General features: G+C 35.6%; 1 protein-coding gene across 1 annotated transcript in view; it reads left to right on the forward strand.

Moving 5' to 3' along the window:
- LOC149552607 (cytochrome P450 72A397-like) overlaps positions 1-22,293 on the forward strand; it is a 54,076-nt gene that overhangs the window by 9,841 nt on the left and 21,942 nt on the right. Inside the window, exons 2-4 of the mRNA XM_089788200.1 lie at positions 9,020-9,219; positions 18,077-18,727; positions 19,606-19,756. Of these exons, the coding sequence (XP_089644326.1) occupies positions 9,020-9,219; positions 18,077-18,727; positions 19,606-19,756 (1,002 nt within the window). The remainder of the gene's footprint in view (positions 1-9,019; positions 9,220-18,076; positions 18,728-19,605; positions 19,757-22,293) is intronic.

Consider the following 22,293-nt stretch of genomic DNA (forward strand, 5'->3'; position numbering starts at 1 on the left):
TTTAGGGCACGTTTTTACATTCCAAGGTAAAAATTGATTCATGGAATGCCCTCTTGGAATCACGTTTTTGTTAAAAATGGGTTTTCTTTTCATTCTTTGGCAAAAACTTTTTGTGTTATGGTATGTATTAAGCAAGTTTTTGGGATTGGGCATGAAAAACGTCTTATTGGATGCTCATTTCGAATTCCTCTTTGCAAGGTTGAAGAAATCCAAGTTTGTTTGAGAATTTTTTCAAAGTTGGAGTTTCTTTCTCTTGCATTTTTGGCACACAATCATCATGTAATTGGACATTTTCTTTTTTGCTAATTAATTTCATGCTTGCCTTGCTGATTTTATGCATGTTTTAGCTTGACGTTTTACACTTGTTGATTTGGATGCTATGGAAAGTGCATTTTTCTTTTAAAAATGATGATCACATGGAAAAATAATAGGTATGACTCTTATCTCAGATGACATATTTAAATGATGAGTATTTTGGGAGTTATTATAATTTTAGTGGCGAAATTATAACTTTGTAATAAGCCATTTAATAAATAAATTATAATTTGGCCATTTAATAAATTAATTATAATAAGCCATTTAATAATTTAATTATAATTTGGCCACTAAAATTATAATAACTCCCAAAATACTTATCATTTAAATATGTTGTATGAAAGAAGAGTTGTACCTATTATTTCTCCATGTGATCAAATGCACTTTCGAAAAATAGAAAGGGTCCATCTCTAACAACACCCAACTTATCACAAATATTAAGTACACAAAACTAAGCCCAAACTAAGTCCAATATGAGCCAAACGAAGACCAACCTGTAGCTTACTGAATTGTGGAGAAAATAAGGCCCTCCCAAGCCAAGCCACTATCTCAAATGACCCACTATCCCCAATAATTAGCCTACGAGGTTCAGAATAATAGGGTAATCCCCGAAACTCTAAATGGGGACATTACAGTCCTCCTTCCCTGAGATTGCTTGTCCTCAAGCACTCTAGCAATACAGTGAACTCCAACCTCCACCTGGATCCCAAATGAAGAAGTGCGTGGCATCCTTGTCAACACTGAACCAACTGCATGCCAATATCATCAGGTGCATCAACATTGCCTGCAATATAGCACCTAGCACCTGTGCTAATGATGTGAAAGTCAGGGCATCACCAAAAGATAACTCTATAGAAGATCTCAACATACTCTTCTTCCCCGTAGCCACCCATATAATATATACTAGACTGGGATCATGATCATCACAAACAATCCCAGAAAAAAATGTAGCTACAAGAGAACCGCATGCACTCATGCCAACTGCATCAATAATAGGTGTAGCCACGTCAAAATTTGTGGACAAAGGAACATCACCAAATGCTGCAACAAAAAACTAAATAGAATTTGCAAATGGTGAAAACTGAGTCCAACTCCACTCCACTCAAGTGAGTGATCAACATCAACCTCAAACAGTGGATTGTCATAAGACCATGTTGCATCCATGTCAAACATAAGATTGTCCACAAAGTGAACCTCACCACTGTGCTGATCTGAACTATAACATGACTCAGTCTCGACACCACTCACCTCATCAATGACACGTGTACCATCATCAAGGCACACATCAACAACTGAATGCGTACTGCTAAACTCCTCGCTAGATGGATGGACCGACACAAAATTGGTTGCTGGTATGACAATATCCTCGCATGCTCTGATACCACTGTAACCCTAGCTGGTTATAATTTCAAAATATGTCAATGATTCGGATGTTTGACAATTTTTCAAATGCTTGGCAAGTGAACTCGAAACTCAAGCAAATGAATTGGAGATGGATAGATGCACATGACTATATATAATACCAATATGAGAATTGATTCTCCACTCTTTCAATAATTTGATACATTCACAAATTGACTGGAAATTGATATCACAATATTTGCAAACAATTAATGAGCAACTCCTCACTTTATTAAATGCCTTAAGCACAATTTCATTTATGGGACATGACACAATAGTGTTGCAGGTAGACACAATAAATCTCCCAATTTTGCAAACTTGAAACTCATTTAATCAAACGTTGCCTGTAGACTTCAATAATCAAATATTGAAATAGAAAATGCAGGTACAAATTTAATAATTTTTTCCAATGCCAGTGAAATTCTTCAACACATAGCGCTCCTTAGCTACAGTAAAACAATAGGAGAAATGGCCAGTTGTATACCTCAACACAATTGCCAATGCCAACTCAGAACAAAATCTCATATTTGAATCTACCACACAACATTAATTAGAAGCTTCCATTAGATTCTTTCACTTGGCTTATGTAATTAATAAATAGCTCTTTCCAATGATAACTCAACTATCGAGCGAAATTATAAAGCTAAATTATAACTTTATAATAAGCCATTTAATAAATTAATTATAATTTGGCCACTAAAACTATAATAACTCCCAAAATACTCATCATTTAAATATGTCGTCTGAAATAAGAGTCATACCTACTATTTCTCCATGTGATCAAATGCTCTTTACAAAAATAGAAAGGGTCCATCTCTAACAACACCCAACTTACCACAAATAGTAAGTACACAAAACTAAGCCCAAACGAAGTCCAATCTGAGCCAAACAAAGACCAACAAGTAGCTTAATGAATTGTGGAGAAGATAAGGCCCTCCTAAGCCAAGCCACTTTCTCAAATGACCCTCTATCCACAATAATTAGCCTACGAGGATCACAATAATAGGCTAATCCCTGAAACTGTGATACTGACATAGTAGTCATGGGTTTCCTGCTACATGCTTCCTCTTGGTGACTCGGCCAATCCCTCTTGCATAACTACTGGTCGCTCTATCTTCCCTGCATAATTATCATCTTTCTTCACATTCCTACTTCACTTAGCATGACTCCATCTAAGTGGTTATCCTTTTGTCATTGCCTCTGTTGGGCTTGGTCTTTCCTTTCTCTGATCAACCTTGTGAACTAGACACACATATAAGTTCAATGTGCTTCACCAGTCATAGCTCTATACCGGTCGCCATTCCTTCTTCACCTTGACATCAATGACAATATAGTCATAATTGAGTGCACCGGTAACTCCACCAATCCGTCCTTAGGGTTTTAGTTAGTTATGCCAAAAGACTTGATAGAGGAATCCACATCTTTAGGTTCTGCCCAATTATTTTTATTAATTAAAATTTGTCTATAGAAACTACTATTAGAAACAATCGCAAAATTTGAGAGGCAATGGTGTTGAGAGTAGGTCAAATGATGGGAAATTGGATCCTAGTATATAGATATAAACTAAGATCCTAAATCGGTATTAATTTCGTTAGGGAAAATATCCACCAAGATCCAATTTATGTCCCAAAGGGGACTTGGATGTTGTGTATGATTATTTCCTCTCTTTGTGTTGATATGATTTTATTTTCATATTCAATAACTAAGTAAAATGCTAGGAAAATTCACAAGTTTCAATATAAAAACAAATAGATAAAAAAGCTAGCACAAAATTTCAGGTCTAGACATAAAATATGGAAAGGAACCTATCACCGAATTTTGAGCCTAAAAATGTTGGACAAGTGTCCTAGGTGCCCTAGTCCTGGAGGTGCTTCCATTAGCTAAAACTTTGAGTTTTGGAATAGGTGCTCCGTAGATTATTTCCTTTGAAATTCAGCCAAAATATGTTGAACAGGTTTTCTAATCAGCACAAAGTAACGAGAATCAGAATCATATCAGAATCGGCACGACCGAATCGAATCGGGGGTGAATCGCCGGTGAATCGGCAAATTTGAAAATACCCTTTAAATGTAGAGATTTTAACAATTTAAGACTTATTTCATGCACCCTTTATTGAATATAACTTAAACACACTATAAGATCATCAAATAGAAGTTAAAACTTAACATACATAAACATGAAACATAAAATCCATCACATATGTAACTATGTTATCATTATGTACTAAAATGTAAATTGTAGGCTAGCTGAAGTAAATAAAAATCAAATGATCATAATGATTCAAATCATAGAATGTATGTAAGATGAAATCATGAAGATCTATAAGACATCAAATCATAAATGTATGTATAAATCTAAGATGAAGATCCATGAAAGTTTGAAACGTATGTCTATCAATGATTCAATATCACTATCAATATCTATACAGTGTAAACAAAATATAAAAACAAGGCTCCAGCTCAAGCCTCTTCTTCTCTCTCACTTTTCCTCTCTTCTACTCATGCTTAACAAATAGAAAGCCCTTTAGGGTTATAACAAAGAGAATAGGTCAAAAAGAAAGTAAAAAAAACAATTTTTTTTTTTTAAAATTTACAACTCCATACTTTTCTGGCTGCAGGCGATTTCTTGCCGATTTTTTCATCCGATTCATGCGATTTTTTTGATGAATCGCCGATATCGGCGATTCATGCGATTCATCCAAAAAATTCGGGTGTGGCCATTCCCGACTCCAAAAAAATTGCCTACCTTGAATCTTATCACTGAATCGCCGATTCACACGATTTTCGAGCGATTCTCATTACTATGAATCAGCATGGTCACAGAGTTTTCATCCGTTCCAAATTTGGAACTATGTATGTCAGTTTGGTCTCTAGAAATCTGCAACCTTCTGCTATTGGATTTGAAATCTTCACACAAGGAAGAGGGCAAAATTGTTTTCTGTATAGGGACTTGCCTAAGTCAAACCCCAAGTAGGTGTTATCCTTCACTATAATTATGACTGCTTAGAAAAGACAACTCACTACCAGTAGGGCAAAGGCAAATTTGAAATGATATTTTAAATTTAAATGCTATCACCTTAAGATTGATAATGATGCAATGCTGCTTGGATAAGTCCTCCAAGTGTTGATATAATAACATAAATAAGTTATATGATAATCACTCGTTAGGTGGTTGTAGCTTGATGCTCCTTGTACTTAGGTATGCTTTGCTGAATCATAACTTGTGTATTGTTGAAATGAATTAGAGATGATGCCTTTATATAGGGTTCTCAAGGTATATTCATATTTAGGCCAACTTCCAATAGTTTCAAAATATTTAATATTAAGATTTGATCACGAATTACGGGAGTTGACACACCAATATGTTCAAATTTGGGGCCCTTTTGAAGGGACTATGCTAGGTACTATAGTGAACTAGGACTAGGGCGCTATGCACCATAGTCCTAAAAGGGGACAAAGGACTTTGGACTAGGTCACCTCATAGAACATGATAACAATTTGGATTAGATAAGTTCAAAATAAGCTCACTAGAAGGAGTTACTCTAAAGGAAGGGTCCAAAATAAGAGTGAAATTGTAGGGAGGTGCAATTTATGACCTACAAGAGAACTATACCAATTGGGACCAGTCCTCCAAGGAGCACTAGAAGCAATATTCTAGGAGTACTTTAGCTAGCTTGTGATTTTTCTTTTTAGATCAATTTGAATAGTTGAGCATATAGGATGGAATTCTAGAGGGATAGCAAAGATCCACATGTCTTCCCTAATCTTGACTTTTTCACCTTTTCCAATTTACCATCTTAGTTAGGGTTTCCTTGGTATTCACAAGATTGTTCCAAACACTTGAGCCTCTTGGAAACTAGTGAGATTGAACAAGGGCAACACTTTCCCTTCCTTTTAGATATTTAGCCTTTATTATGGTGGACCATTAAGACTCTCGCTTCTGTAGTGTCCAATTGACTTTGGTTAAGAGGGCCTTATTCATCAACCTAGTTTTTTGATATCAAGACCTCTTTCCTGCTTATGAAAGTAGGTAGTGTTCCAATCTACCAAAGAGAGCCTTTTTTTTTGTTTAGTACGAGACCAAATAAATCTTCTTTGAATTTGTTCTAGTTTCTCAGCCATGACTTTGGGGATGTTGAAGAGGGAAATTAGTGATAGAGGTGTTCTATAAGGAATCTTTAAGAAGTTGAAGCTTACCAACATTACTTAAGAGGGCACCCTAATTAAATTATTCCGAAGAAAGTTATGGACTTTACAAAGAGATAGAAGCATATACTCTTCCAATCTACAAGCTTCTTTGCACTTATTCAATTAAATTATTCCAAGCAAAGTTATTGACTTTACTGAGGGATAAAGGTTTACCTAAGTTTGTCGTAGGCAGCTGTACGATATTACAGTCCTAAGTGTAGCAAATTTATTAATTGCTGTTCTAGACAAGTTGCTTACTGTATTATTCAAAACATAGATGTACTATTGGTAGAAAACTCATCGAGTTGCAAAAACTGATTGTGTTTTTTGGCCAGACGAGTTTTTACGACTTTTATTGGCACCAAAAACTTGTTGAATTTTTGGCAAAAACTTGCTGAGTACTTACTGAGTTTTTGCCAAAAACTTGATTGTAGTTTATAACAACACTTGGAGGCAAAACTTGACCCAACTTAATTTCATTTCTCATTCTTCTAAAACACTTGCAAACTGATTTCTATTGATTTGAAGTGGATTTGAGGCGGATTTTGAGGTGGCTTTTGAAGACGATGACATCAACGATTTGGAGAGGCTGGTTGTGGAGGAGGGAGGTGGATTTGGTTTCACACTGGATGACATTGAGTTGAATTAGTAGTCATTGCTAGTACCAAGAGAAGCTAGAGGCAGAACTTCTCTTGAGGCAGAACTACATCTAGGATGGAGGACAAGCTATAGACTAAGTCAGATATATTGAGCATGGAGGCACAATCATCTCCAGTGCAGACTTCTGGGACTAGACCCTTCGGTTCTACCTATCGCTTAGTTTTTACTAGAGATGGGAAGAGGAAGATGTAATTGTAATGATGCATTTACTTTTAGTTTTACATAAATTATTTATTATTTTTCTTCCAGCCATCAGCATTCCTCATGAGGATGCAATTTTGTACCCACTTTGTGTTTAAGTATATCTAGACTAAGCTTGCCGCTTTTGTGTTCTCACTTATTGACTCATTGGATGCAGCTTCTCATTGAATTTTGCAAAAAAATGCATTTCTGATTAAAATTTAAGGAATTTATTAAGTTTCCGAGTTTTAAGCCTAGCTATTGCCAAAAATTGGCTGATTTTTCCTGACTTTTTTCAGTCCTTGGCAAGTTTTCCAACTATGATTGAGAGAAAAGTCCATGAAAGCTATATGGAATGCGTGCCATGTGCAGTCACATACTTTAATTTTGTTAAATGTTTACTTATATGAATTTTCTGCATTAAGACCTAGAATTTACTTTATTTTGTTAAATGTTATATTAAATGTTTAATTTTGTTCAATGTGTACTTGAATTTCTAGATAATAAGTTTTCAAGTGTATCCTTTTTTGATATCTTTATTGCCTCAGTTATAATTTGATATAAGCGTCACTGATTTTAAACTTAAAAAAAAAAAACTGGGTTTAGAAAATTCTATGTTTTGAGTTGTCTCCGGCTTGCTTGCTACGACCAACATTCCTCTTTTGTCAAAATCACACGGGACTTGAATCAGGCCTTCTTCATTGGAGTACGCAACTCCTAGTGAGTAAGATGTGGTATTTAACCCCTCGTTGACCCATTTTATGCTTCTTGGGGAGTTAAACTTGCAACTCCACCTTAGAAGTCCACCATTTTAGCAATTGAGCTGATCTCGTTTCACAATAATAGCTACAATTTTGGTTTTGATATTAATGTCAATTTATATATTCCAATCTCTAGAGAAGTTTCAAAGAACCTGTTTTTTTTTTGTTTGAAATGGCCTTGATTTTGGATTCTCCAAAATTGAGAATTTTGCTAGGAATATCTCACACTTCTGCATGTTGGCAGGGTACTGCCTATCCATGGTAGGCTGGCCTCTGATTTTGCTATTGCTTCACTTTTTTAGTTGCCTTTGTGATTCTTCTAGTTATATTTAATCAGAAAACAATTTGATAGATTTTAAAAAAGTATAAGAAGAATATTGGCCACTTCAATTTATCCTGCTCTATCATTGCTTATGAACTCAAAATACTTTATCTTGCAAACATTTTAACCTTGCTGATGACATTCACATTTTGTTTTTGTATGCAAAATCGTTTTGTCTGAATTTTTGTAAGTCTTTCTCCGAAAGCCTTTTGTAAGCATCTCTAACATTTAAGAGTGGCTTTATTGAGTATTAATCATTAATCACATGGTTCTTCATATTCTACAAGCAGACTCTGGATGCAAGTAATATTAATGCTACAAGTTGTGCCATTTAAGGTGGATCGGCTAAAGGATCTCGATGCAAATTATTTATATAAATGGCAGCATATATGCCTGTTTAATAGGGGAAATGCAATAAGTTGGGAAGCCAGTACCATGCGAGTTTGCAGCGACTGCTCTTTGGGGTTTTGATTGCAAAGAAAAAGAAATTATGACCACAAGATTTCCTGATGTGTCATTTAGATGGAAAAACACGTGTTGCATCAAGTTTGAACATGCAGGAGTACATAGTTTCTGCCCGCACTCCTTGGCAGACAGGTTTATAGGTGATTCGGTGGGATCTCCGGGCCCCTACAACATATTTGAGGGTAAGGGGGGTGTGCTTGAGGGCCCCTACTATTCGCTCGCATCTAATCTCCCCCTGCACACTAGGGCGCTCAGATTCCCCCACAATGGCCCTATAAAATTCTGGGGGCCCCCACTCCCCACTCAATATAGGGTAGGGGGCGGGGGTCCTATAAAATTGTAGGGGCTCTGAGGCTGCCATACTTCCCTGGTGTATAAAATAAGAGTGCCCTAGTGCAATTATTAAAATGTCATCCTTATATTTGTCTTGGGTGAGGTGTACTTGCTGCGGGATTTGGGGACAAATTGATGATAATGACCAATTTCTGATGTAATATTACACATATGAGGAACATATTTAATTTAGTTTATTTTTTGTATTTGGGGCGTTGATTTAAATTAAGATAAGTGGTCCTGTTTGTTACAATTGAATTTTTACAAGAACGCAGTGAATATCTGCCTTAAGTTTTGGGTTCCTTAGGTCAATGCTTTATTTGATCTTTGATTTTTTTATGCATGTTTTCCAATATTTGAAGTATGCATTTACAATTGATGTGTATTTGATACAGGTTTTCTTGGTCAAGCACATAAGGAGTATGGTTCTGTGGTTCGGGTGTGGCTTGGTCCTACTCAGCTTCTTGTGTCTGTTAAGGATCCTGAGCTGATACAGCATCTGCTCGTACAGGCCAAGGATCGGTTGCCACTTACTGGAAAGGCCTTTCAGCTTGCATTCGGGAAAAGCAGTTTATTTGTCTCTTCCTTTGCACAGGTTACCTTAACTGTTTACTGATTTGTTTATAACCAATACATGAACTTGTCCTCATAACAATTTCTTGAATGTTTTTCATATTCAAATTTGATCTGTTGCATTGTAATATTCCAATTTTCTTCTTGCATTTTGTTCCCAGTGAATCTGAAGAATACTTGGCCAGGGAGAACTCATATGCATATGTACATGCTTATAATTTTAGAATCGCTTTATAGCATAAGCTGTAGTAATTGCTTGTGATATTGTTGTTTTAAACCTTACCTTTTAGGAAGGATTTGTAGTTCCACGTTTTGGTTACTGCCTTTTATTTTTGATATTAGAATAGTTTAATCACTGGATACAATCAGTTCAGCTGGATATATTCAGCAGAAAAGTATCAAAATTATAGAAGTTGCTTCAGGAACTAGATACAATAAAGGAATACATCTTATTACATATCAGGAACTTATCCCATCTTATTACATATCAGGAATTTATCCCATGGAAACAAAATGGGAAGTATATATAGCACGAGTAGTTAAGAGTAGCAGTATATGTTGGAAATTTGTTCAGCGCTCCCCGCAAGATTCATGACAAGGGCTTAACCGCCTCTTGTGTACTATAAATTGAGTGGTTGTATCGGGTATTGACAGATCGGTCTTTTGGTGCAATGACAACCTCATTCTAACAAGTGGTATCAGAGCTTGGTCACAAGTTCAAATCCTCAGACCCTCGGGTAATGCTGAGGGGGGGATTGTTGGAAATTTGTTCAGCGCTCCCCTTGGGATTAGTGACAAGGGCTTAACCACCTCTTGTGTACTATAAGTTGAGTGGTTGTATTGGACATTGACAGATTGGTCTTTTGGTGCAACAGCAACCCCATTCTAACAGTATAATCATCAGAGCACATCAAAACTTGATAGTATCAAACTTGATAAGGAAGTAATTAACATCCTTCATGAGGGCCCCAATCATCATTACTTTCCAGAGACTCCAGAAACTCTGTAGCAAACAGTTCATCATTCCAGCCTGCAAGGACATATTCCTTTGGTGCATTATCATCAGGGCCTGTAAAATCTTCATGTTCATTCTTATCAGATCTTTCATCATCTTATCTAGCTGATTTAGTTCAACAGGATCCACCATGTCTTTGTATTGATTTAGATAGTGGATAGCTTTGACATCTTCCTTGTGAATGAGAAGCATTCCATCTCGAACTAGCATCATAAACTGAGCCATAGAAATCTCCAAAAATGTATGAGTTTACTTGTAAGCCCAATAAGTCTTCTGGAGTACTTGGCAGGGAGAACTCATATGCATGTGTACATTGTTATAATTTCAGAAAGGCTTTGTAGCATAAGCTGTAGCAACTGCTCGTGATAACCTTACCTTTTAGGAAGGACTTGTAGTTCCCTGCTTTGTTTACTGCCTTTTATTTTTGCAATGTATACCATATATTAAATATCCACTCTGCTTACATTGTTTTAATAATTTGTTTTTCTCTTAGATGAAGGATTGGTAGCTTCATTGATATTTCTTTCCAGTTATGTCAGCTATGCAATCTAGAATATGAAATAGTGAGCAAGAAGAATGGACTGAATGGCATCGACAAGGTGATAAAGCAACCAAACCTGCAATATATGAAGACGACCTTGCTATTTTCCATGGCATTGAAGCATTGCATGAATAAGGACAGGTTTCAATTGCAAATTCTGATTTGCTTGGCAACATTTAATTAAACCCTATTAAGATGAAGACAACAACTTTCATTTCAATAGGAGAAATCACAAGTGTTAACCAAACAATTCAATTCCTTCACGTTATTGAATGAATAGGGCATAATTTGTCGCCACCAAGCATGGTTAAAGGCTTCACTAATATTAACACTTTAATACAAACTCTTTTGAAATTTCTCTAGATGTCCAATGTCTAGTGTTGAAAATGTCCAAGTTTCAAAAAATCCAGTTTAAGGTATTCAAGTTCAAGACCTCAAAGATCAATGCTCAAATACAAATGTAGAAGGAATAATGTAATTTGAAAAATCCAAGAGTTAGGTAGTTCTTGTCAAGAAATTCCAAAACAACAAATCATCAACTAGGGAGTCCAATCACTACGTGGAGGTGATGACGGCTCTTCAAGCTACCAAAATGGCAAAGAACATGGGTATTTCTAATCTTTTGCTGGAGGGCGGCTCAAAAAATATTATAAATTGCTTAAAGGGGACATCAAAACTTTCATGGACTACTAATTATATAATTCAAGAAACTAAATGCATCCTTAGCACCATGGAGAATTATTTTATATCTCATGTCTACCGTGAGTCCAACAAGACTACTAACTTTGTTGCTAATATGTTAGTGAAACTAAACCAGAAGATGAGTTCGGAAGATGATATGTCGCTCCCTATGGAGATCATTTTAAGTATTAATTAAAATTTGATAAATGGAATAGGGCATTATTCCGAGTGATTTCAATGAAACCTCGAGGTAAAGGTTTTATGATAACGAGGCATTTGATGGATTGCAAGGACGGGTGTTGTAATGATTTCTCTTTTTGCTCAGAGTTTTGTGGGTGAATTTGATTACCTCTTTTTCGAGTTATAACTAGTTTATTTTTGGTAAGTGGATTCTCTACTTTCTAGTATGTTAGTGAAACTCAATCAAAAGATGAGTTAGCAAGGTGATGTGTCGCTCCCTACGGAGATCATTTCAAGTATTAATTAAGATTTGATAAATGGAAGATGACATTATTCCAAGTGATGTCAATGAAACCTCGAGGTAAAGGTTTTATGATAACGAGGCATTTGATGGATTGCAAGGACAGGCGTTGTAATGATCTCCCTTTTTGCTCACACACTTTGTGGGTAATTTGATCACCACCTCTTTTTCGAGTTATAACTAGTTTATTTTAGGCAAGTGCATTCTCTACTTTCTGGTGTGTGAGTTGCATAACAAAAGTATGGGTGAACAATGAAGATGTAGGAGCTTTCGAGCTCTAAGAAATGACAGAGAAGAACTAGGGTGTAGGGGATTTTGCATGATGGGGATGTTACACCCTGCATAAAGAGGTTGTACGGCGGAAACCCTAATGTTAAGCTTTTCCTCGGGAGCTGGAATGAAGGGACTTTGGATGTCTTTGGGAGGAGTGTTACTGTTACGAAACATCTCATATCCTAAGAAATTGAAATCCCTATCCTTGGGAAGAAATTTTACAGGGATAGGAAGATTTTTGAAATGACTGTTGAGGAGTTTCCTAAGGATGATGAGGAATACAATGCTTTGATTAAGGACGGTAAGACTTTTTATCCTCCCAGTTCCATAAAGAAACTTTGGAGGTTTGTGCTGAGAGCCATTGTTTATTATGTCACCTTGGATGGGATTTTTTCCTATATTTGCACCCATCACTTTGTTCTTTTGAATCATTTGAGACATACTATCCAAATCTCCATACCTTTTTATCTGTACACTTCTATGAATACCGATATCAATGGGCTAGGGAAAGGGTGGCTACTAACCTTCCTCTACATGATGGCATCACGCTTCTTATTTATCAATATATTAAGGTCCATTATGTCGGGAAATCTATTGGGGATAAGGAGGAGTTTGGAGCAGAGTATTATAGATTCTGATTCTCAACATGAATTTTCAGAGATGGAGGATAGTGAAAGCATGCATTTTGAGGATCTTAAGGGCAGTACCACCAAAGACAAAGGCAAGGGCTCCATCTTCTAAGCCTCCCATGAAGATCGCTAAGGAGGAAGGTAAAAAATGAAGAATCACTAAAGTGGTTATTTCTTCTCAGAAGGACTACAACGAAGAGGAAGAGGAGATGGAGATGGATAGAGAAGAACTGGACAACCGCATAAAGAAAAGGGCTCCCCTTCCCTTGCCACAAAAAACAAAAAATAGAAAAAGGTTGTGTTGAAGACTCCCAATAGAGAGGGTAAGGTCACCAAAGAGACTCCCTTGGAGCCTTCCTAGGAGCTTGCTATGAATAACCCCTCTCATTCTCCTGTTAGGGAACCCTCCCTTATTGTGAAGAAAATTGTTTGGAAAAATATTGATATGAGCATGGTGAAGCTGGGAATTGCTAAAGAGAAAATGAAATTGGCTATGAGGGGTGAGGAGATTAGTGATTTTGATCTCTGGAGCCTTCCCAGGAGCTTGCTATGTATAACCCTTCTCATTCCCCTGTTAGGGTGCCCTCCCTTATTGTGAAGAAAACTATTTGGAAAATATTGATATGAGCATGGTGAAGCTGGGAATTACTAGAGAGAAAATGAAATTGGCTGTTAGGGGTGAGGAGATTGGTGATTTTGATCTCAGGCAACTTATTGACCCTTCAATGTTAATTATGAGTGACTTCAACATAGAACCAAAGATGGATGCCCTTCTTATTGCTATGAACAACTTGTTGGATAATTTTAGGTTTATCAAGTGGTTGTTTCATGAGATCAATGAGATACATGGAAGGATGCATGCCCTTGAGAGCACGGTTAATCAGAAGGAGACTGATACTTTTGAGGGGGCTGGGTGAATATGGGATTTGTGATGGATATTGCTGCCTTTTAGAAGCTAGAGGCCAAAGTTTTAGAATTGGATGATAGGGTTTCTAGCATTGAGAATGCTCTCAAAGGCATCACTGATCAAAGCTTTAAGATCTTGAAAGCTTCTATTGAGTACATTAAAATCCTCATCAGCAAGTTGGAGGGTACCTTTGAGGATAAGGCCATTGTCAAGATTTCAGATGATAAGGAGGAGCAAGTTGATAGTTAGGTTGGTTCGGGTAAGAGAACGAGATCCAACACCAGGAAGATGGCTTCAGTTGCCATTGCAGAGATCAAGCAAATCAAGCAAGTGGTTGATGGATAAGCTCAAGTTGGAGGCTTTTTTTGGTTCTTTATCTATTGTGTCTCATCCTTTTGTTGCTATCTTTTTTTGGCTGGCCCTGTTTTGTTTTGTCATGTCTCTTCTTATGGGCTGTAATGGTATAAATCTTTAGTCCTCTTTTCTACAAGGTTTAAGGGCCCTTTAAAAACCTATTTTCTCTTAATCAAAAAACAAGGGAGTCCAATCCATTTCAAGAAGGCGAATCCTCAAGAAAGTGCATGGAAGGATGAAAATGTTCGAGAGATAGTTTTAAAAGAGTTAATCAAGGTTGGGACCTTGTTTACAAAATGACGTAGTTAAAAAAAACCCAAGATTACGTGGCACCCAACATGGGGACATGGTTCCTAGTCATCTTCACCAATCAATCAGAGATCTTCAAGTCAACATGTTCAAATTTGCCGCATTTAAAGAAGGAATTGAGCATAATCTATTCTTGGTAAGTGACCATTTAATGCTCAGTGGTATCTTGCCTCATTAAGGGTTACCTTTGACCACTCTCCCACGAATTGGGCGACCCTATTCTAATTAGTCCATGTGGACCCACTCATTTATTATAGATTCTCTCCATGCCCTTTTCTGATTAGTCCATGTGGACCTACTCATTTATGATAGATTCTCTCCATGCCCTTACCCTAATTAGGGTTGATGTGGCAAAATCCAAGCCCTCAGTGTTGTTTCAATTTGAGCTGCACATTGTAATTTGAAAACCTATACAAAGGCCATGCCTTCTTATTTGTAATATAATATGAGATAGGGAGATAGACAGATAGTTAACTTATTGTTAGATAAATAAAATAAAAGAGCTTTTGCTCCTTAGAGTAAAAGTAGGATAGGAGAAGGAAGACATTGTTGTAAGACTTAGGAAGATAATAAATTGATCTCATTGAAGATATGGTGGATTCATGTTTATTTCAACTCGTTGCATGTTTTCTTCCAATTTCTTAGTTGTAATATAAAGTGCTTTGTTCTCAATGGAGAATGTAATAGTGTTTGATCAGTTTCCATTGCTCGTACATTCTACTTCTTTTTGATTATAAGTTGCAATGTTAAGTTAGCTAGAGCCCTTGTTATTTGAATTTTTAACTTCAATCATTAGATTTGTTCGTTATGGTGTACATTATGATATGAAAATCTTTGCATAATCCTCAAAAGATTGTGCTAGTTCTTGTAGCTGATCTTGGCAATGCGGAGCTTAGTTATTTGGAACTTGTCCATCAATGCACTATCCATTGATGTCATTGCCCTTAGGATTAATTTAGATCTTTCTAACCTGTCCCCTGTTGACTTCAGTCCATTTTAGTTGTATCGTCCAATGAAGAAGCATCGCAAGATTGCAATATCCAATGAAGAAGTTCCAGCAAATTTTTGAAAAGAAGTGAAGAAGATTTAAATGTAAATCCTAATATGTTACCAACATTTCACAACGATCATTGAGCATAATTATCCTCATGTCAAGACACAACAAAAAATAACCTCAGAGTCACTTGTATGATCTTTCGCAATCTTTTAGCATACATGAGATTTTGTTCAAGAGAGGATAAAATACCTTGGTATTTTTTTTGCACTGGTGTGGTCACAAAACACCTATCAACAAGTACTAGGATCTTTAAAATTATCAAACTAATTTATGATTTTTCCACTACTCCTATGAGATGAAATGAAAGAATGGTAAATGATCTTGCCAAAGTGAATAACAAAGTCATTTTTATCTTGCGCCGCGTTGGTGTGGTCAGGAAACACCCATCAACATGTACTAGAATTTTTAAAATTGTCAAACTAATTCATGATATTTTCACTACTATGAGATGAAATGAAAGAATGGTAAATTATCTTGCCAAAGTGAATAACAAAGTCTTTTTTTGTATGGTCGTAACTTTAACCTTATCAAAGTCAAACCTTTTCACTTAATTATTCAAGAAGAGCAAATAATGTTGAATTTTGATTCCAATGAGCAAGCTTCCAAAGCTTTGTACTTTTGACACAAAAATAGATCCTTTTCCAAACATAAGGGTGACAAGTGAGAACCAATCAAATGAACTTAGTTCTTTTAACAATTTAATGTCCCTTTTAAACAATTTAAAAATAAATGCCTTGTAAAATGCATAATAGTGACAGAATGGTCACAAGGATGTAAAATTTTATTTCAATAAGTGTAGATCATTCAAAAATGAAAAGCCAAAAAATAACTAAAAGGGAAATTGTTAAATCAGAATCAAAATGAATCTCGAAACCAGAATGACTCCCAAAATTAGAACCATAAAAACAAAAAAACATAACATTGCTGTTTACATTGCCCTTGCTGCTTCTAAAGATAATGGGTGTATTTTAGATAGTGGCACATCAAGACATATGACATAAATACATATCTTATTTGTTATCAAGTTTTGTGATGAAACTATCTATCTGGAAGATAATTCAATCATAAAGCACAAGGAAAAGGAAAATTGAAAATTCCAAATAAAATAATTGGGGATACTCTATTCCTTCCTAAATTGAGGAAGGATCTTATATCTTTGTTCTCAACACAGTCAAGAATTTTTTAAAAATTTAGTTGACCATAGAATGATTGAATTGTTGAAATTAAAATGAAACTATTGTAGCTAAAGATATTCAAAAGAATTTTCTTTATATCGTCAATTCTTTGAAAAAGAAACTCATCTTTCAAGCCAATCAAAAGATGAATAGTTATGGCACAAGAGACTAGGTCATTTAAATATCAAAAGTTCAAATGATATGGTTTGTCATGATCTTGTAGTTGGTTTAACTATAATGAAATGAAATTTAGAAACTTGTGAAGAGTGCCTACTAGGTAAACAACATACATACCATATAACAAAAATCATGTCAACTATTTTGCTAACCCTGTAGAATCGGTCCATATTGATCTAATGGGGTCCTGACAAGTCTTTCCTCCAAAAAGTTTTATTCATTTTTGACATTTACAAACGATTATACCATGATGATCTAGGCATAGTGTCTAAAAAATAAAGATGAAGTCCTTTTTCAATGTACGCATATATGAACGAGTATAGAAAGGAACTAAAGCTGACTGAATGTGAGAAGTATTTTATTCAAGGTGCAGATCTTGGGTACCAGAGGCACGACATTTAAATCGATCCGTCAAATTTTCTCTTGTTGGATGGATAACATCATGATGTTTTTGGATTGCACTTATTGTTGCATTGACATTGTTTCTTATGTTCAAATATCATAAGGTTCTCTTTGCCTCCTCAATTAAAACTAAAAAGGAGATATATTTTATGTTAAAGTTTGGACTGTTATTTGTCACTCCAGAAGTCAAATATTCGTAACTTCAGTGTTTAACATTTTTACAGTAATGATTGGATTGAGTCTGCATATTCTGCTCAATCTTTCCTTTGGAATGTTGGTTCTACTCTGAGTGTTCTCTGTAGTTTAGTTCCATTATTTCATGCCACAGTTCTAATGTCCACAAAATCCTAGTCACCATCTTTGGGTTTTTGAAGAATTCGAGCAGGATTGGAATTTTTTCGGACTGGATGGACATGAACATTTTGATAGACTTTCCAATCCATACAAATATTGTTTTTTTTTTGAAAATGCCGTCTTTCTGATTTTTTTGATCTTCTGAACAAATTGAATTTTTAAAACCTGGTGACTATACATCAAACAAGTGTAAGAACTTTTTCTGTTTATCATGCTTGAAGTCGTAACCATATTATAGTTGATGGATTAATTAAGTTGTTTGTATGTCAATTCCTACCTTAAATCTTGATCCCATCTCTCAACTTCACTTGTGCATTATGTGCTTTATGTTTCCTTATGTTTTGGAAATCTTATTCTACTACTAGCGACATTTTCATCAAGCATAAGAGTTTATGTGCTGCCATATCACTGATGGATTGCATCTTTAATCTCTAGTGCTTAGTTTTCACGACTTTAGACTTTTGTTGGAGATTCTTACTCTTGCAAGTAGAGCATTTTCTTAATACGTTTAAGTGAATCCTCAGGTACAGAGCAGACGAATCTCTCTAGAACAGCAATTAAATGGGAAATTGCTCGAAAGGGTACACTCACTCTCTATAAAAGTTGTAGACGAAATCAAGCAATGGGCAGATGTGGGTCCTCCTGGTTTAGAAGTGGATTGTAAAACCACCTCACAGCACATGGCTTTCTCAATTCTTGGAGCTACCCTTTTTGGGGATGGGTTTCTGATCTGGCCTGCTGCCAGAGAGTTTGAAGATCTGCTAATGATGATTGCAAAGGAGTGTTGCTTCTGGGCAACCTACAATGTTTTACCAATTTGGAATAAAGACTTTCAGAGGTATAAAGCAACATGTTTGAGACTGCAAGCCTTAACTGAACACATGATTGAGGAGGGTAAAAAGAAACATTGTAATGTAACAGAGTCATCTAACAAGGCGGAAAGTGGAAACTTTGATGCTGGGATTGCAGCAGGGTATGGAGGAACAAGTGGAGAGTTTATTGAGGATTTAATTGCTGGAATTATATCATTGAAAGATTCCTCTGGTTGTTTGAATTTAGCTGAGGAAATTCGAGGTGATATAATGGGTATGATGTTTCATGGTTGCCTCACAACAACAGGCATAATAAGTGGTGTGCTTACAAAACTGGCTCAGCATCCAGAAGTTCAGGACAAGGTACAGAATTTATCTCTTTCCTTTTGCATGGTTGTTTAAAAATGTCTTTCTGGGTTCTTGTATTACTGTGGTACAATGACATATATTTTGTCAGTTTTCTTATACTGAACTGCTAATATGTTTTCCGTTTAATTTCTATCATAATTTACCCTATGTTTCTAGACATCCCTCGTTGCATGTTCGAGGTATTTGTTTTATTGTAGTTGCTAGTTTGATGGAAAGATGCCAGAAGGTTTGGCTTTGCGCTAGATCTTTTTTTCCATGCCATATTATTCGAGAGAAATATTTTTTAAAATGCACATAGCACACGAATATTACTTTGCAGTTTAATAACTGACCGACCTGCTAGGTAGATAGTTGGTTTCACGCCCTTGCTTTATGCTTTTCATCTTTATCTAATAACAAATTCGTGATTGCAACAAAAAAATCCAAGTTCGAATCATTTCCTTTGCATCTCATGATTGCCAAGCTTTCATATTTCAGGGAAAATTGTAGCAAATGACCTTTAAGTCTCAATCTTAATATTCAATAGAGAGAATATGGCTAACATACTTTTTATAAAGATTACAGACCTTGTAGAAGAACTTCTTAGAGTTTAAACATTATTTGAAGTCCTAGCTATTGAAGCCTCTTTTTTGCTGATCTGAGCAACATGGACAAAAATGGAATGCATCAAATTGTATGTGATATTGACTAGTATTTGTGGGTCAAGAGCCTTAAATTTATATTAATACCATAGTCATCCCATTTGAACCTTTTCTTCTGCTGATTTTGGCTGGTTGTATCTCAGTGCTCAAAATTATCTGTAGAAATTTGTGAGGTAGCTTTCTTGATTTGCTGAGTAAATAAGGGTTCAAGTTTTCGTTTTACTGTTTCAGGTGTATCAAGAAATTGTTTCTATTTGTGGGAAGTCATCAGTACCAAGTTTTACAGATGTGCAGAAAATGCATTTTCTTCTGGCAACCATTTATGAGTCTGCTCGGCTTTTACCTGCTGGACCGTTACTACAACGATGCTCACTAAATCATGGTACTTCTAATAGCTCATGCATGCTGTTGGTGATTACGTGTGCTAATATTGTTTTTAGTAAATAAAAGTTTTGCACCTGCTGAAGCCTGAAAAATAAGTTAATAGAAATATTTAATATTCAGTTGTGGTATTTGGGAACCGACCCCTTGGAGAAGGATTTGTGACCATGGGATGTCTTAGGAGTGGTTTTCATAAAATCTGCCACAATGTTGGAGAGATCAACTGTTCCTTAACTAATACTGCTATATTTAGACAAGGATATGAAAAATAGGATGGATATTTAGAAGGAAAATGCTATGAACCTGATTTTGGGTAGATTGGTTTTTGGGTCGGCTGGAGCAACATTATACAACATCAGTTCTGATTTTGGGAAGATTCTTCCACCAAGTCTCCACTAAGTGCTCGAGTTTTGATTAGTTCCTTATTATTCTAATGGATTCCAACACATTATAATTGTTATTCTACATCAGATTTTACCAAGAAAATATAGCTCTATGGTTCTTGCCGGGGCTTACTTTGGTGTGGTATATTGTTCTTTATTTCTTGGCATCATTCTTGTTCAATAATTTAAAAAATAAAAGATAGAGTGTGTCACAGTGTTATCGGAGCTGATTCCCTGCTAACCTATGAACCATGGCCATTAATCAGAGAGCCCTGATGGATGAGTAATGGTCAATTCTATTTCAGAGTACCATGATAGGGATTCAGAGGGTTCAAGGTACAATGATTGTAACTCAATACAAATCTATCAAGGATTTGTAATTTTCAAAAAATAATCGACTGTATATATATCAAATGCTGGCTACTCTCCAATACTATTGTTCGACCTACCTGTTGCCACAAAGATATGGATAGGATGTCTAATAGGGAAAGACAGAAACACAACAATTGGATATAAATTATAATCTGGTTGGTAGTGCAAATGCCATTTTGGAAGGGTTTCAAGTTTTCAACATCAAGTTGTAAAGCCTGGTGTTTTACAGTATATAATCTTGTTCTATAACCAATATAATGAAAAAATTCATATAAATTCAAAAAGGTGTTGTACAATATAATTTGGTGGTGGCACAGATGCCAAGCTCTCTCTTAGTCTTCTCTGAAGCATTTCTTAGGACACTTGCTTTAATATAAACAAAAAAAATCTTTTCTTCATCTTTTGTTATATTGAATAAAGTGGATCCATAAATTTTACCTTTACCATTGCTTTAACTTTCCTTCTTTCATATTAAAGTGCTCATTATATTTTTAGTTTTAAATTTCTTTAATGATGAAAGTTACGTGATAGAGGCACATTTTTTTGAGATTTAATTTATTTAGTGATATTCAGATTGACAATTTGATATTAAAGTAATTTTTTAAGTCTAATGGTAGTTTTCTTTTTATAAAATTTTATGCAGCATTTTGAACCTATATCTTGCTTTTAGGCTATATGGATTGAATCCATCAACTGAACTGTTGAATCTGAATTAGAGTCAATTACATAGATTGTATTTGCCCTGCTTGATATGAAAGTAAATTTTTTCTACCGACATTTGCATGGACAAATTAATATTACAATATTTTTAAAATTTTGATGGTACTTCTGTTTTTATACGATGGCGTAGCATTATATATGTATGTATATATCCCAACTCTTGAATCTGAACCAGAGTCAATTGCATAACTTGTATTTGCCATGCTTGATTTCTCACAGTCTATTTTGTATAGTGTGAAGCTGTAAATAAGAGGATCAAAGCAATGTTGATGCAAAAGGGCCAGCCCATAGCATTTGAAATCAGAAAATTAAAAGCTATGGGCATGGCATTTTCTATTTATGACAAGTTGATGCTTGACACGATGCATGCTTTGTCAAGTTCAGGTAATATTTGGTTTGTAGCAGATTTATGGTGAGAATAGATGCAGCTTGAAATTCTTCCTTAGGTAATTGTAATGACCCTTTCCAATAGGCCACTAAATAAAACCCTAAATTTAATACACTGCTAAAGTATATTGCTGAAATAAGGAAATAATAGTGCCAATGTATTCATTCAATGAAAACCAAATGTTTTTACAAATGATATGGCAATTTTCAGCACCAAAACATTATGACATGGCACATTACAGACAAATCCTAACTGGCTGTATACAATTGAGAACTTGTTACAACTACAAACTGAAATGAAGAACTTGGATTGATCAGATATTGGAGACTGACTGCTGAAGATGATATGGTGAAAGTGCAACTCCACTTGAAACTCCAAACCGGCAATTAAGCACAAGTGAAAGGACTGAAATATCTTTCCCACAGCTGCAATAATTCAGGTGATCTTTCACACCCTCCAAATTGTGTACCAATTAAGAGTTTTCGTTCTCAATGGCCAATTGTGACTACTTGCAGAAACCCTAGGCTCCACAATGCACATCAGCAAATATCAATAATAAATCTCGATGATAGGCAATGAGCCCTCAATGCCTATTTATTCTTTTTTCCTCGATAGGTCGGCCTCTTTTTAAAATTATTTCTTTGCTCCTTCCAACAACCTCTAGAACATTATTTT

Source organism: Cupressus sempervirens, chromosome 6, assembly GCF_028749045.1.
Source record: "Cupressus sempervirens isolate cs-2001-9-10 chromosome 6, ASM2874904v1, whole genome shotgun sequence".
In the NCBI taxonomy this organism is placed as follows: Eukaryota; Viridiplantae; Streptophyta; class Pinopsida; order Cupressales; family Cupressaceae; genus Cupressus; species Cupressus sempervirens.